General features: G+C 36.1%; 1 protein-coding gene across 1 annotated transcript; it reads left to right on the top strand.

Moving 5' to 3' along the window:
* The first annotated feature begins 14,069 nt into the window (after positions 1-14,069).
* Positions 14,070-15,665, top strand: LOC18444143 (cytochrome P450 71A1). Its single transcript, XM_006854321.2, has 2 exons — positions 14,070-14,930; positions 15,018-15,665. The coding sequence occupies exons 1-2, from the start codon at positions 14,163-14,165 to the stop codon at positions 15,663-15,665; spliced, it is 1,416 nt and encodes a 471-aa protein (XP_006854383.2). The 5' UTR covers positions 14,070-14,162.
* Positions 15,666-17,535: the final 1,870 nt, after the last annotated feature.

A 17,535-nucleotide genomic window follows, 5' to 3' on the forward strand; every position in this document is an offset into this window, starting at 1 on the left:
GTCAGGCCATGTTTTGGATGTTCATCCTTGATGGCTTAGCTAGTTTTTTGTTTTCTTGATATTGTTCTAGCTAAATACCCGCTCACTATCTTGTAGAGTGAAACCTTCTTTGGGGTAGAGCAATGTTTCCAAAACTGGGCGATCTAACTGTTAACTGTCCGGTTTCGATTTTGGGCGGTTTTGTTGATCAACCGGTATTTAAAAAATGATATTAAAAAAAAAGTGTATATAAATTCCCAAAAATAAGGAATTGGATTTGTAATGCATTTTTTTAATAATCTTTACATTATGGTAAAGATTAAAATTTGTTTTGTTCATTAATACTCACTTTTATATTTTTCCATCTTCTAAAGAAAATTTTAAAAATACCCTTAGGCAGAAATCGACTCGTTAAAATCCATTTTTCCATTAATTTGCAACTTCATTTGAATGTGTTTTGTTTTAATCATTCTTTATATGATTTTCACATTTTAGTAAATTTTTTTTGTACTTCTTTTTTTTTTTCAACATTTTTTTGACCGCTTGGGACTTGCCCGATTAAAGTGGTTGAATCGGCCGGTTTACCTGTTAGGCGATTAAACCGCTTCCAAGCCGATATCCAGTTAAATGGTCCGGTTCGATTTTTTAAACACTGGCATAGAATCAAATGAGAAATTATGGAATGACATTCTGAGGTGCTATGCTGATTTTAGTGGGATGGGGATGGGGATGGGGATGGGTAGCATCTCTGAATTCGGGAGTGTATGTTTGCATGGATATTTTGTGGTACTGCCACTAAGGTGCCTTGAAATCAAAATTTCCCTAGTACAAATTGAATCTCGGTATCAAATACACTGAAAAATTGCCAGAAATAGTGGAACTGGAAGTCGGGCCCCAAAGTAAGCTCAATTCAGGGCATAAACTGTCGACCCTCGTATTGCAAGTTAGGGGGGCTCCCTAATAAAATCCATAAATTACAGGTTTTGTTATGCCCCGGTCTGCTATGGAGCCCGGAATAAAAGGCCATGATTGGAAGCTTAAAAAAAAAAATCGATGCTGATCGACTCGAGAGTGAAAGGGTATTGGATTTGGTACTATCCAAAATCACTCACATTAGGAAATCTCATATTATGTGGGATTGAGATTAATATCGGTAAGTTTTCTAAAGGAGATAGAAATCCAAAAAGATTAGAACTGTTGGATATATCTATTGGCTTTTGAGATTTATGTTACATCTATAGGAAGTTTCCTATTTGATGTGAATTCTTAATCTTATATATGGGATGACAATATAGAGAATTTGTGTGTGTTATTTGGGTCACTATATGGGAGGGTGTGGCTTTCTCTAGAGAGAGAGAGAGAGAGAGAGAGAGAGGGGGCATGACCTCCTCTGCATGAGATGAAAGGGTTCAGCTTCTAATGGAGAGAAACATTGTGATGATGCCTCTTGTAGACTTTGAAGATTGAGAGACTTGTTTTTTTGTAGCGAGGCGGTTCACATTGAGATTTTCGATTGTTTTCCTTTTTAGTTAGAAAAACGGTTAGTTTTTCATTGCTCTCATGTCTCCATCTGGTATTATAAGTAATGGTTGCTATCCCAAAAAAGACTAAAAAATCTTTGAGTCTTTTTTAAAAAAGACTCAAAACATTTAAAACATTTTGATAAAACTTTCATTATAATAGTGGATTTCAGTTTGTGCCCTTGGATTTTGCCATTATGGGTGAAAAGCGTAAATCTTTGTGCTCTTATAGAATGTGTTTCATGATTTATTTCTCGTACTTTGTTTTCTAAAAGTCAACCCATCGGATTTAGAGCTTCTGCGCATAACAAAAGCCCCATATCTTACGTGTGGGATGATGCTCCATTTGTTATGACTTGGCATGGCAATTGAAATATTACGGTGTTATATTTTGATCAGTTTTTCTCTTTATCTGAATTTCAGTTTTAGTTTGCCAATTGCAATCTTCAATAATCCAAAAGGTCCGTCCATGAAAGTGCCTTACCATCATGCATTTGTAACGAAAAGATTTTGGCCATAGAGTGAAACTACATCACTTTTGAGTTTTGGGGAGAGAATCTCAGGTAGGAGACCTTTCCTTTAAACTCTATCCATGGTTAGGACATTTTCTCTACATCTATTCCATACCCGAAATCTTGTTAAATCCCTTTGGTTAACCCATACGTTATAAACCAAACCTAACACTTCTTATTAATTCTGTACAACATACCAACCCCCATCCCAAGCCCAACAAGATCAAACTTAGACCTTTAAAGGAACTTCACACAAAAATATCTTAACCCACACTCCTAGGCTCCCACACAATAGGAATAGGGTTTGAGTGTTGGTATTTATCGTAAATTCTTGAATCCCTAAGGCTCCCACACAATGAAAATAGCGTTTGAGTGTTGATATTTATCTTAAATTTTTGAATCCCTTGGGTTCCCACACAATGGGAATAGGGTTCGAGTGTTGGTATTTTATCTTAAATTCTTGAATCCCTAAGGCTCCAACACAATAGGAATAAGGTTCGAGTGTCGGCAGGGTTCGAGTGTTGGTATTTTATCTTAAATTCTTGAATACCTAAGGCTCTAACACAGGGTTCGAGTGTTATTATTTATCTTAAAGGATTGGTTTCTTTTAATTTAATCCTTTAAACGGAGGTCTTTTCTTCCTCGTGCAAAATGACCGTGATAGACGCCCTTTTATTTTTTTTTGCTGCCAAATACCAAATAATCCAAGCTATCCAAAAATATCGATCAAGGCACTTCTATGGAAAAATGGATGAGCCCCAAAATAAAAAATTGGCCAAAGGTCCACTAAATATTTGCGTTTTCATACAAAATTCATACCATGTGGATCGGTAGAGGCCCCATTTTTTGGGATCTAAAATGTCCTTTCAAATATTGTCCATGTCCAAATTGGTTTTTTTTCTTTTCACAATTTTATTATTATTATTATTTCTAGATAACTTTTCTGCAAAACGAAGATAGAAGGAAGATGGCAAAGAAATATATAAATTAAAAAATAAAAATAAAAGGATGAGAGATTATTCCTTGTTTCGAACCTGTAAGGGATTCCAGCCCAAAAAATTCCAAAATAAACTCTTTTCTCTTTACTATTTCTTCTTATTTAATAGCTACATATTCATAGAAAAAAAAAAAAACCTACGAAACCCCATTCAATTCCTAACTCTTCATCTTTTTAAGCAATGAACTTTCAATTCTACCCCTCAAATCTCTATGACTAAAAAACGAAAATAAAGAAAAGTAGAAATCTTGAAGAATATCAAACCCTAATTTTTCATCTCCTAAAAAAAATCTAATCATTCTCCGGGGGTTGAAAGAAGCTTGAATTCGAGTTTGTTGTGCACATCACCTCTTCCATAGGCCTTTCCGATTGTTTGTGATGAAATCCCATCACATGCCTGAGCACTTTGTTTTCTTCAAAAATATTTGATCAAACACTCTATGGACAACTTATAGTGGAACTTTAGGATGTAAACTTTAACTTATTTTCTGATTTCTTTGTGTAAATCGGGAAGATCGACCTTGATACGAAGATCATGTGGATGTTCCTCAGATTGTGGTTCATGCATCACAATTTGCTCATTATATTTGGGTTTGGCACCCCGAGTCGATCCCGGGACTTGATTCGTCTTCATGGTAGAAATTGGTGTCAGATCTTCACGGTTGTGAGCACCTTCTTCACGAAGAATGATTTCCTCCAATCTTCCCAACCTCTTATTTATTACAATTTTCAGATACAATGGTTTTCTTTATATATTTCATAATGTGTGGTATTAACTCATCGACCGCATGAGCAAATTTTGGTGACATTGTGACGGTTGGATCATCTTTGATCAGATACCAATTTGATGCTTAGAAGACGGAAAATAAATAAATAAATTACAAACTAAAGATAAAAATAGAGAAATGAGAGAGATTATAGGCTCTCATGGATTGTAAGGGAATCCACTCCAAAAAGATCTCTTTACAAGATCTAAACTAAGCTATTTGCTATTTACTTTTTTTTTAATTTAATAGTTATTTATATATAAAAAAATCCCTAAGACGTAACTTGTCTCCTAATGAACCCTTACACCTATTAAAAAATAAAATTTCAATTCTACCCCTCAAATCTCTACAAACAAAAAAGATAAAAATAACCTTAAAGAAAACTAGAAATCTAAAATAATCACAACGCTCATTTTTTTTTCCTAAGAAATAATAGAATATAAAATAGAAACTAATTGCGTTAGTGTGATGCCCCAAATATGGTGTAAATATGATTTATAGAAAAAATTTAAAATAAATGGTATTGGGAGTGTGGCATTGTGATTGAAGCTATCTCAACCTTCCATTCAAATCAAACGACTAAGAAAAGGCTAGAATATACAAATTCCGTACACCTAAAGGCATATAGAAAGCTTTATAGAAAAAAACCCTTGTTAGGATAATATAATAAAAGGAAAAAAATTATAAGGTTGCAGCCTTAAATTATAAATTAAGATGCACCTCAAAATCTATTGGAAAATATTGTTTTGATGTTGAAAAATCTTCTAACTGATCATCTCGGCATAGAGATATATAGATGTAAAACAAAAAGATTTCGGGATAAAAAAATAGTGCATCTTGCAATAAATTATGTGGATTGTTTATTTTCTAGTTTTTCATATGTTTATAAATGTACTTGATTTGAACTATTTTTGGAGTTTAAAGATTTATAATTAGAGGTGAAAGTAGACTCTCGATCCGTCGTAAGAATTCCCGACACCGAAATTACATCGATTTTGATGAACGCCTTACTGTATTTAGAAATGCAACCTCATACAAACAACACCCATAATAAAAAAGATTAGCATTATTATGGTCTCGAGATGAATTCTTTGTTTATCTGCTCGGATAAATAGGAAACAAAATCCAATAAAACGAACAACCCACCCACAAAATAACCCAAGGACAGAGAAGAGATAGACGAGCGAAATTTCTTTTTACTCTCGATGAGGGCTATGTTTCACGACCCATCCTTTGACCCCAAATATGTTGGTATAATGCTACCTGGGATTCCACTTCAAACCATAACCAATGCCCCCCCACACACACCTCATGTATTCATCGTTCTTTTTTTTTTTTTCAATATCAAATCCTGATGAAGTTTGGACTGTGCATGCTTCTTTCGGAGCATCTGTTAAAAAATATATATATATAAATTATAATTTAAACAAAATAAAATGACCAAGATACTCCTCAAAGATTAAGGGGGTATTCAGTGAAAGACAGACCAGTGTGATATTTTACCGGGGAATAATATATATGTATTTTTCATCCCTCTTGTTTTGGCAAAAGATCACTTACAAGTGGTCTTTTTACAATAACACATGTTTTAAATAAAATCAACATAACAATGAAACCAAGATCTTGAAACTTGATGTCATTGAAATAACTATGCACTATGCTTGAGAATATAAAAATAAGATTGCAATAAATAAAAGTGAAGAGTAGCGGAGATTACTTCAACAAGGCTTATTACACCCCACACCGAGTCACCACCATCCGATGACGCGAGATCGACCTCAACCGGGCTTATTACAACAACACATGCTTTACCATGTGTATGGCCTCCCTTACAGTTATTGTCAGTGCTTGCCTTGGGTTCCTCCTGGTTTATTCTTCTCTGATTGTTCCAGCTTCGGTGCTTTCTTTTTGGACGAAAGTGATGACACAAAAGTCTCCCATGAGTTAGGAAGTGAATTCATGAGATGAATCACTTGTATGGGTTCAGTCGGTTTCATGCCGGTGTCTTCCATCTATTTGACTAGTGCACGAACTTAGTACCCTCTGTTATCTTTAATTCATTATATTTTTTCATAGCCATGACTGGCTTTATGAGAGAGAGATCATCATACTCTTTCTCTCTCAAGTCTATCAAAGATTTCTCTTGCAATATAAATTGACTCATATTCAAAAGTATGCGAGTCAGTCACGGTGCATAAGAGAATGTTCTTAATCTCAGAGATAAAGGTACGAGCTGCCATATATTTTATTCTCAAGCAAAATTAGAAAAGACTTCCTAATGACAATCAAGTAACTATGCTCTGATACCAATAGAAGAAAGATTAGCAGGGAATTATATATATATATATATATATATATATATATATATATATATATATATATATATATATATATATATATATATCATATGCTCAGCAGATTTCTTTGTGATTTCTTCTATGAAGAAAACATATATGAGAAATATGAGACTAGAAGCTATCATAAAACATGAACAAGCTTTTAAATGTATAAGCCAGTGGTTTAAAATTGTCGAGTCGGCACGGAATCGACCGATTCGATTCGGGAATCGGTCATCCCGTATCGATTCTTTTGTAAAACCGGGAATCGCCCGATTTTAGAGAAGAACCGACAATTCTGTATATTGAATCGCTGGATGACGCCATGACTCACCCGGTATATATATATCATATGCTCAGCAAATTTCTTTGTGATTTCTTCTATGAAGAAAACATATATGAGAAATATGAGACTAGAAGCTATCATAAAACATGAACAAGCTTTTAAATGTATAAGCCAGTGGTTTAAAATTGTCGAGTCGGCATGGAATTGGCCGATTCAAACCGGGAATCGATCATCCCGTGTCGATTCTTTTGTAAAACCAGGAATCGCCCGATTCTAAAGAAGAACAGGCGATTCTGTACATTGAATTGCTGGATGACACTATGACTCACCCGGTTCTGTGCACGCGCATGACTTCATGAGTCACAAGGGGCATTTTTATAAATTTTCGAGCTACAATGAGCACCCATTGGTAAAAACACGTGCTCCATCACAAACCCACACTGTTACGTGTGTTTCGCGCTCAACTACCTTTGGTAGCAGAAGACTATTTAACCTTACCAAATTTGTTCTGTGGGTTCGATGTGGGACAATTGCGCCAAGGTAATAGCTCAGAAAGAAATATGATATAATTATTGAGTGACCTCTTTGTATCACAACTTAACATTTGACGTGGTGGTTAGAGCATTGCTTTGGGCGCTGGACGTCGTGGGATAAAGGGCAATCATTCCTTCACAAACAAATTCATTTTTTCCTTTTTACAAAATAATTTTTTTTTACAAAAAAAATAAAAGTTTATTGTAAAAAAAATTTAAGGTTCTTGTAAAAAAAAAAGAAAAAGAAATACAACAAAATTTCTTTTTCTTGTCAAAAAATAAAAGTTTATTGTAAAAAAATATAAGGTTCTTGTAAAAAAAAAAAAAAAAAGGTTATACAGCAAGTATTCCTTGTAAAAAAAAAAAAAAAAAAGGTTCTTGTTAAAAAAAAGAAAAAAAAGTAATACGACTAGCATTTCTTGTAAAAAAATAAATAAAAAGTTATTGTCATAAGAAATAAAAAGTTTTTGTCAAAAAAAAAAGATCAAAGGTAATACAATAAATATTTATTGTAAAAAAATAAGAGGTTGGATTTGTTATTATTTGTATAATAAAATAATTATAAAATGTAAACCAACAAGTTCAATTTCAGTATATAATGTTCTCCACCAATTCGAGATTTTGGTAGCCACTTTTTATCAATTAAAACCATTCTTTATTATAGTCCATCTATGATTATATATTTCATCCATGATAATTCTATGATTTTTCTTTTGTGTGATATAAATTTAATAGTCAAAATAAGTTCATACAGAGAAAAAACATCTCAATATTCACATATTGATGAAAAAATGAAAATTAATAATGTAGTACCCCGATTTCTTATTCGATTTCTAAAAAAAACATTTATAATGAATTTTAATAACTTTTTTAGATTTTTTTAAAGTTTAATCCAACCGATTCGGCCGATTCCCAATCCGGATCGTCGATTCACCTATCCAGATGGGTTTTTGGGGTGCCCGATCTAGGCCATCGATCCGTTTTTTAAACCACTAATATGAGCACAATGAAAAACTTACATATAGAGGCTCGACGAGAAAAGCAACAACAAGCCTTTAAATATAGAGGCTCGACGAGAAAAGCAACAACAAGACTTTAACTGCTTGTACTCCAAGAGGAATCACACATTATCTTAAGCACTCAACAATTCTTCACATATTTATAGACTAACAAACAAACTCATAAACTGAGAGAGAGGAAAGAGAAGGACGCCAAAATATGATCTTCAACAACGCAGCTTCTTCTTCTTATATCTAGAGGAGTTAAGCGGATTTGAAATCTTTTGAAATTCGCACCGACAATCTTTCCAAGATGCTTATCCACTTTAGTCGGCTTTTTATAGTGGCTACAATAAAAGTAGTTTCTGTCGGTGAGTGGCTACAGAAAAACGTGAGTGGCTACAGTAAAAGTGTATTATGTCTGTCGGTGACAAGACACATGTCCTGGATATGGGTGGAGTCGTCCAGGCCCCTCTGTGAAAATTCAATACCTGCACAGTCATCGCCGTTCATTGGACTGTAGTCTTCTTGTTCATCACTTTGAGTGGAGGTAGACATATTATCTTCTATGGCACTCCAAAGCTTCATTTTAAGCTCTTCTTTAGATAGCTTAGGGTTTCGTTGCTGTAAAATTGCAACATATTCTGCTATCTCCATTTTTCCTTTTTGAAATGAAACTGAAGGTATAAGTTTCATTTTTATTTTGTCTGGACTGAGGGATTCATTTTTATAACTGTCCCACCATTTGATGCATATATGTTTCCTTAATTCGGGAATATAATCCCACCTATCCATGGGATCTTCTGATATTTGATAATTCCATTTTAAAATTCACAGGACCTGATATAAGGTCATAAAATATATATGATAGTCTCTTTTAAGACTTTGACTATTGTAATAAGAGAATTTTCTCTGTGAAATTTGTAGATTTGTAGATAGGATTTTGCTTGATGTTCCCCATATAAGGAACCACTTTTTAAACCAATTACGAAATTCATTTGGTTTAGTTAATTTAAACTGAATATACCAGCTATGTAAATTTTTTGTATTCTTGTATCCAAAAACTTCATCCCAAGCTTTATATATTCGAAGTAGTGATAGGATTTGATTTAAAATCCTTTAGTATTGGTGACCTTTGGTTTTAAAGGATCTAGTCCCCATTCTTAGTAAGAAATAACCTTTTTTATTTGGAATTTGGAGCTATTTCTGTATCATTGTCTTGATAATGGTGTACTATAAATATCGAACTTGTTTCCATGAAGATATTTTCATACCACTCCCTGCATCTTTCATTCATATTAGGAATTGAATCAACAAATCATGTGACACTCCATATTGAACTGTAGACTACATACCACATTTGTTTGATCAGACCGACTCAGTGTTTCCCATGATCCATAGTCCAAGTAGGAGCTCATTGGCGGGTCACTAAAGTCTGGCCGATAAGCCAAGTGGTCACAATCCTAGTATATGGATTTCAGATCCTCCCTTTGAGATGAGTAAATGTCACTTAGACTTGATGTGACCACAGCACCTAAGATGCATATGGGTATCTCTCGCACATGCATACGCTTCACCCTAAAAGGTTGTTTGCTTTCTCGAAACGATCTATCAATATGCATGTCATGTGATGGTACAAAGATGAGGCTTTGGCCCCCGTCTCTGCAGGCCACCATCACACACAAGGGTCATACAATCCCTCGGCTCACTCATTTGGGAATACTCCGACCTCATAAAGGATGACTCATTAGAACTCTTATCGGTTTATAGTTTATACCCAGGTAAAATGGGTTTTTTTCAACCGATTGGGCTAGACCATCAAGCACAAATCGGTATCTGCAAACACTGTTTACATAATATCTCCGACTGAGTTTATGTTCCACTATATCAAATGTTTTATTATAACCACTCATAAGGCTTTTAATAGTCATATAAACCCAACATTCAGACCATTCTTTTTAAATATGTTTATATTAATTTTATAGGCCCATGAGGATGAGCGGTGTGGGTACCTAAATTTTAGCTAAATATGATGTATGTCGAATTTGTTAGACCTGCCATGAATGGGCCTATGATTTTGAATTCTCATTCGTTAAACAAACCTCACCTCTCACCCATTAAAAAATCCAATTAATCAATTGAAAATGATTAATTTCTAGATCTCTAGGTTTCTAAAATTCAAGGTCCTAAACTTTCTAGAACTTTGCAAAGGTTGTCGAACCAGTACTTTTTGTTTCGAGATATCAAAATATTTGGCTTATAGAGTTCCTGAACTTCCTTAACTTTTTGTTTCGAGATATCAAACTTTCTAGAACTTTGCATAGGTTGCCACGACTCTCTCTCTTTCTTTCCATTTTTTAAATTGCCTAGATCGCAAGTGTAACAAAGCCTCGTGCTGCCGTTTCGCTCATATTTGGGCCACTTCAGTTAGATTCAGGTTCACTTTGGAATGATTTGGCCGAAGCTTTGGCCTCTTCAACCTAAGGAAAGAAACATAAGTTTTTTAAAATTTTTTAAAATTTTTAATTTTAACTTTTTATTATTTGTATATATATTATTTATTTTATTTATATTAATTAAAAAAAGGTCCGAAGTTTTTCTCCGAATTGGTCAAAGCACCGAATTGCTTTGTATTTTTCATCAAACTAAAGAAGACTCCGAAGCAAATTTGAAAAGAAAATTTGAGAAGAAAATTTCTTACTTGACAGGTCTTTCTTTCTCTCTCTCTCTCAGACACACATTCACACCCTTTCATATTTAGTAGGAGAATTTTTTTACTTATAATCTCTTATCGGTTTTATCCCAAATAGTTGGAATAAAGTTTGGATGATGATAATAATAACATCTCTATCATTTTTAAATTTTGTCCAAATAATATACGGCTACTAGCATTTCTTCCCAACATGGACAAATGGGTTGAGTAGAAATTTGGACCATCAACTTCATCCATTATGGGCATTAGATGTCATCATCATTATTATCCAAACCGTATCGCAATTATTTGGGTTTGGTTAATAATCTCTTATAAAAAATTTCTTGGTTCTATACTAAATAAAATCAGTTGTTGACTGATAGATGAACCGTATGTTGTCCCTTTCTCTGTAGACACCGAAATATGCTTTTATCAAACCCATTAGTAGAGACCACAGAACTTTTTCTATGATTTCAATTTCCAAACATTTAGCACTAGCCATTCAAAAGAAATTATTATCTAGGATCGAGACCTTATTGTAAGTCAAAATATTTAAAACATGTTTGGATATTTAAATCTCAGGTAATTTGGCGAATTACAAATATCGAATGATCCGTACAAAAAAAAAGGATCCTCATGGGCTAGGGCATGTTTGTGTGTAAACATCGTAGCTTAAGAGTATCTTAAGGACCCCAAAGGTTTGGAGATGTAATCTGATCTTTAACCTACGCCCTAACCTAAAATTGAAAGTTTAAATAAATAAATCAGAGTATAAAATTTACAATCTTGATGTGCTTGAAAAAAATTAAACCTTGAAAAAATTTAAACCTCCAAAGATCGAACAGGGACCATCTAATTTTTAAAGGGCAAGATCTACGTGTTTAGGAGCCCACTCACCTTTTGATTTTTAGAAAATTATGGGGTGGTTCTTAAACATATCCCAAAATTTTAAATAAGAATGTCCTCCCAAACAACTCTTTTGCCCCTAGGGCGTAAGGGTAGGGTAGGCTCTAAGTAGTATGATATACATGCATATGCATTTGGAAAATTGTTTCATGCGGTTTTGCCCCTAGGGCGTAAGGGTAGGGTAGGCTCTAAAAGTATAAAGCATCAATCTTGGAGATAGATGCAAATAGGTGGTCCATTTTAAAACAATTGAAACTAGCGGTCCAAATGTTTTTTTCATAAAATCATTATTTTTATTTATTTAAATTTATTTATGTTTTTATATTCATGATCTCCATGTTAGATATTACAAGACTCATTTCTACATAGACTCATAAAAACCATGTCCTATGCATTTTGCATAAATATTTACTTTGTATAAATTTTCAGGCTGGCCTCGGCAAGCATTAGCTGGACGAGAAACTTGATTGAGCCTAGCATATGCCTGGCCTGGCCTAATTCGGGCATGGCTAGGCCTGTGGGTGGTCTTAACTCCAGACTTGTCCCAGCCAATATGCCCTCGCCTGGTCCATGAGGCAACCCAAATGGTGAAGGGATAAATGACCGTAGTAAGCACATAATAGCCGTACCCAACGACTGGCAAAAGTAATAACGAAATTTATCAAGATATCTATTGGAGACGAACAATTTAGCATTGGAAAAAAGTTTATATAAAGTTGCAACCTTAAAATATAGAATTACCTCTGCATCTCCAAAATGCATCAGAAAAAAGTTACTTTAATTTAAAAAATCCTCTATTTGATCATCTCAACATCGAAATGTATGAATTTGAAAAAAAAAAAAAGATTTTGAGTCCCAAAAATAGTGTTTTTCGCGACACATTATGTAGACCGCCCTTTTTCAAGATTTTCATATGTTTATAAATTTACTTCATTTTAACCATTTTTAGTCGTTAAAGTTTTATAATTAGATATGAAAATAGATTTTCAGATAATCCTAAGGATTTTAAATACCAAAAATACATATTATGATAAAATTTGGAGGTGCACGTTAATTGGATTGTTTAAGGCTGCAACATTATAGAAATCACATCCTTTAACAATTTACCTCTGATAAATACATACTGTTTTGTGTTGTAACAAATTGACATGGGTAAATAGCCCATCCCTTAAAAGCATTTTGATAAATTTCCCGAATAAGAATAGAGGTTCACGCATGCCTCTCTCACACACATATGCAACATGTGACTGTTGGATGTCTAATAACATAGTTATATGAGCGATTTATGTATGGCCTCTAAAATAAATACTAAAATATAGTTTGCTCCCTGAATACTTGAGAACGACCAACAAGGTCTGTCAACTCACGGCATTTTTTTTTTTTCAAATTTGCCTCTCGATCCTAGGTTATCAGCTTTGGACTGCATTTTATTTTTATTTTTTTTATATTTCTTGAGGAGGGCACTGCCCTGAATTTTAGGGGCAATGCTGCGGCTGTCAAAGGTTGGAATCCTCGGACCGCCCCTAGACTAAACAAAGGTCATGTGTAAGAGAGAGAGAGAGAGTGTTACATGAGCTGTGGGTTCGCTGCACTTGTTCCCTTTCAACAGATAACGTTCACCTTTCAATTCAAAATTAGCTTCTAAAGTTAGGCTTCCCGTTCTTATCCTCACTAATTTAGCTTACCTTGTATCGCTGTCATATAAACCCCTGCCCTGTGGATTATTTATTGCTTCTGTGTCTATATAAACCCTGCCCTTAGTTCATTATATGGAAAATTTTGATAACCCCAAATTGCACTTTTTATCTCAACCAATTTTTTTTATAGCATGTTTTATTCTAAAACAAATTTTTATAGCAAATATACCCAAGTTAAAAAGTCATAGTGTTTTGAATTAAACTGCTCTCCCCTTGATTGCTGAATGTCGTCGGTCCAGCACTTGTAAATACGGTATGGTAACATGGGCCATACAGTCGGGCCTATTTGCCACAAGATTTGACATTATGTTCCATATGGTCCAACATATTTGTTATATGGCCCGGTAGTATTTCTTGCAGGGCCTATGATGCGGCAAATCCTAAAGCGGTCTGGTAGTATATTATGTCGGTCCGGTGCTATGATGTTTCGGTCTGGCATAAGTTGCATGCGGTTCGATAGCTAATGTGATATGGGTTATGGTTCGATAGTAATATGTGCTGGATCATCTTTAGTGATTGAGCTTCTATAGGAACGTGGCGTCTTTATGTATGGACAAAGGTATTTTTATTTTTCAAACTATGACTTTTTTACTTTGCGTTCTTTGCTACAAAACCTGGTTTTAAGGTAAAAGTTTCCACAGAACTTTGCTTGGGGGGAATTTGTAAAGAAAGCTGACTACAGGGGGTTTTGTGATTTTTCGCTCACTATTTTGTTTATAAAGGCCTGCTTCTCTCCATATCGTTCAGCTGGGAACTCCAAACTCAACACCAGCAAGAGCCAAGCAAAATATGGATGCCCTTTGGCCATGGATCCAGGCCTGCTTGGCCATTGTTATATTGATAGTGATCTTGTTGCTCCTGTTGAGGAACAGGAGCACCAAAGAGACTGCAAGCCTAAACCTCCCTCCAGGCCCTCGCAGGCTTCCGATCATCGGAAACATGCACCAGTTAGGGTCGTTACCCCATCGATCCTTAGCAAGTTTGTCGCGGAAACATGGCCCACTCATGCTCTTACAGTTAGGCCATGTTCCCTCCCTAGTGATTTCCTCTGCTAAAATGGCGAAGGAGGTGTTGAAAACCCAAGACTTGGCGTTTGCGAGTCGGCCGGCCCTTGTGGCCGCTAATCGCCTATCCTATGGAAGGACCGATGTGGTTTTTGCGCCATATGGTGATTACTGGACAGAAGCAAGAAAGATCTGCGTGCTACATTTACTCAGCATAAAGAAGGTGCAGTCGTTTAAGCCGATAAGGGAAGAAGAGGTGGCTAGCATGGTTAGAGCCATCTCCTGCTCTTGTGGTGGTGGCCCTGTGGATCTGAGTGAGTTATTCTATACCCTCACTAACAGCATAATATGCAGGGTTACAGTAGGCAAGAGTTACAGCTCTGAAGGAGGACAGCAAAGAAACTACAATTTTCGCAAGATTGTAGGCGAATTTACAGCGTTGTTGGGAGTCTTCTGTGCCGGTGACTTCTTTCCCTCAATGGGGTGGGTGGACATCGTCACCGGGATCAGAGCCCGGCTGAACAAAAACTTCAAAGACCTTAATGGCTTCCTCAATGAAGTGATCAGAGAGCACCTAGGCAAGTCGGTTCCCGAGCCGACAGCCGAGCAGCAATCCGATTTTGTGGACATTTTGTTGCAGCTCAAAAAAGATCCTGGCCATGGCGTCCCTCTGAGCATGGAAAACATCAAAGCTCTTATCCTGGTGTGGCTCGGACACAAGCTTATATGATCTTATCACTGTTAAATATCGTCCTAATCACTAACTGACATGGGTTTGTGCACCCTGCAGGATATGCTTACCGCAGGAACAGATACAACTGCAACCGCTCTAGAATGGCTGATGTCTGAGCTCATCAGGAACCCGGTTGCGATGAGGAGAGTGCAAGAAGAACTGGAACGAGTGGTGGGAGGAAAAGGGAAGGCATTTGTTGAAGAAGAGGATCTTCATGATTTAGAAAACCTTCAGTCTGCAATCAAGGAGGCCCTTCGGCTTCATCCTCCAATCCCCCTTTTGGTACCACGCGAACTACAGGAGAATACTAGGATCGATGGATTCGATATCCCTGCTAAGACTAGAGTCTACATAAATGCTTGGGCCATTGGTAGGGACAATGATTCATGGGACAGAGCTGATGAGTTCTTCCCTGAGAGGTTTGTGAAGAATGACATTGATTTCAAAGAGCATGATTTCGAGTTCATACCATTCGGGGCCGGACAAAGGGAATGCCCCGGATATTCTTTTGCCATGCATACTATGGAACTTGTGGTAGCGAATCTCCTGCACTGGTTCGACTGGAAGCTTCCCTCTGGGTGCCAAGGTCTGGACATGGCTGAATCCTCTGGGATTACTATTCATAGAAAATCTCCTCTAATGCTTGTCGCCACTCCACGATATGAACGTGAGGAAACATGGCTAGAAAATCTTGTGAAATCTTAATAGTTGCTACTCCAGCTTGTACTTTGGTCCGGTCCGATGAATAAGAGAAAATATTGCAACCCAGGCAAACAAGAAGTTCTTACTACTAAAAGAATCGATATTGCATGGACTATTATAGTCTAATGACTGGATTGTACTTTAATGAAAGGAGTAATTTACATGTAGCCCCTAAAAAAACTAGGGAAAATACAAAATACCTCCATATATAGCCCCAAATTACCAAAAAAGGTCGGTCAACATGGGATTTTTTCCTTTTTCTAAAATTGCCCCTCAATATGAGGATGGCATCTTGAGACCGAATTTGTTTTTTTCTTTTTTAAAGTTTTTTTCTTTAGTAGGGCAGAGTTTTAAGGTCGAGCTCATGCAGTCCCAAGTTAGAATCCTCGAACCGATAGCATTTTTTCTTTAGTAAGCCAAATAGCTTAGGGTTTGACACCTGATGATTTGGATTGGGGTATAGGCGATTGGTCTTATGGATACGTTCTCCCTGTAATTATTTAATATTGTATTTAATGAGTCTTTTTTTTTTTTTTTTTTAAGAATGGGCTAGGGCCTTAGCAGTAGTACCAACGAGCCCTATAATGAAGTCTCTAACTCCATTCTAATCAAAGGATAGAGGCCCAAATCCCCACTAACTTACACTTTTTTTTTTTTTCTTTCTTAATGAGCTTTTTTTTTTATCGATTTTAGGAGTCATCCTATTGTGGTCGATGATCCAAATCGGTATAATATCCAGGCGATTGAAAACCCTTATTAGTATATAATATAATAAAAAGAAAAAGTTTATACAAGGGCTAGGCCCTAAACAATCAAATTAAGGCACACCTTAAAAATTTACAAGAAAAGGTGGTTTCGATGTTGAAAAACCTTTAATTCGATCATATCAACCTCAAGATTTATGGACATGAGAAAAAATAGATGTTCAAGTCTTGGAAATAGATCTCAATCTAGGCTCAGCGTGGGGTTTGATAGAGTCTGGTTTCATTGCGACAGAATCTAAGTGTAAAGTTATGAATTTGATCATTTAAATGTGGGGGTTCGAGTCCCTATTTATCGGCAAGTGTTCCATCTAATTGCTTGTGAAACCTGAGATCAAATCTGGACCATCAGTCTATTTCATTACTACTAACCGCTTTAACGACATTGGCAGTCTTGTTGGACGGGATGTATAACACGTGACCCTTGATTTTACGGCAGACGTGCTTTTGGGCGGTGGCATGTAAGATGCAAAACAATAGTAGAACCATCGTTGGCTTCACTAGGTGCGTGTTTAGTGAGAAAATTGGGCTAAATGCTAGTGGTACTACTGTGGCACCATTTGCAATATTTGTTGAGGTAATCATGACCTTCTCCCGTCACCATCTGGCCTTCTCGATATCCGTTATTAGGCGTGGTCCAATCAGAAGTTGTCATTACTAGCAGCACTATCATTGAGAGGGGCACCGTCGTTATGGGTAACGATGGCAAATCTATTGTTCAGTTTACACCTTCCAATGTTAGTCGATTGACAACACTCTCAATCAATCAAAACCTGATTGTGATAATGGTGTGAACCAAACTACCAATGTCGTTACCTCTGATCATCACTTGTCGGTGTTCGCATTCCTTGGTGTCTGTTGAGTTTTGAATCTGGCAATTTGAGTCACCTCCTGTGCAACGTGACTATTGACGTTGGGGTTACCATAGTCATGGGTTCTCGACAACCTTATCCCTTCCATAGGCATTGCTTCCATTCAGGGCTATCTACTTTCAATTTCTTCTTATTTTGGGGGCTTTTTTTTGGCGCCTCCAATTAATTTTCAAAGTTCCAGACTCTATCGGCCAGTCCGATACTAGGTACGGTTCTTGGGGTTTTGCGGTGGTTTAGGTT

This window comes from Amborella trichopoda, chromosome 7, assembly GCF_054954075.1.
Source record: "Amborella trichopoda isolate Santa Cruz 75 chromosome 7, AtrichopodaSantaCruz75HAP2 v2.0, whole genome shotgun sequence".
Classification (NCBI taxonomy): Eukaryota; Viridiplantae; Streptophyta; class Magnoliopsida; order Amborellales; family Amborellaceae; genus Amborella; species Amborella trichopoda.

What these genes read in the sequence shown, in the direction of transcription:
- LOC18444143 (XM_006854321.2), top strand. Translation starts at nt 14,163, where the DNA reads ATGCACCAGTTAGGGTCGTTACCCCATCGATCCTTAGCAAGTTTGTCG. An exon ending in ACATCAAAGCTCTTATCCTG is followed by an intron (nt 14,931 to 15,017) that starts GTGTGGCTCGGA and finishes TGCACCCTGCAG; the next exon opens with GATATGCTTACCGCAGGAAC.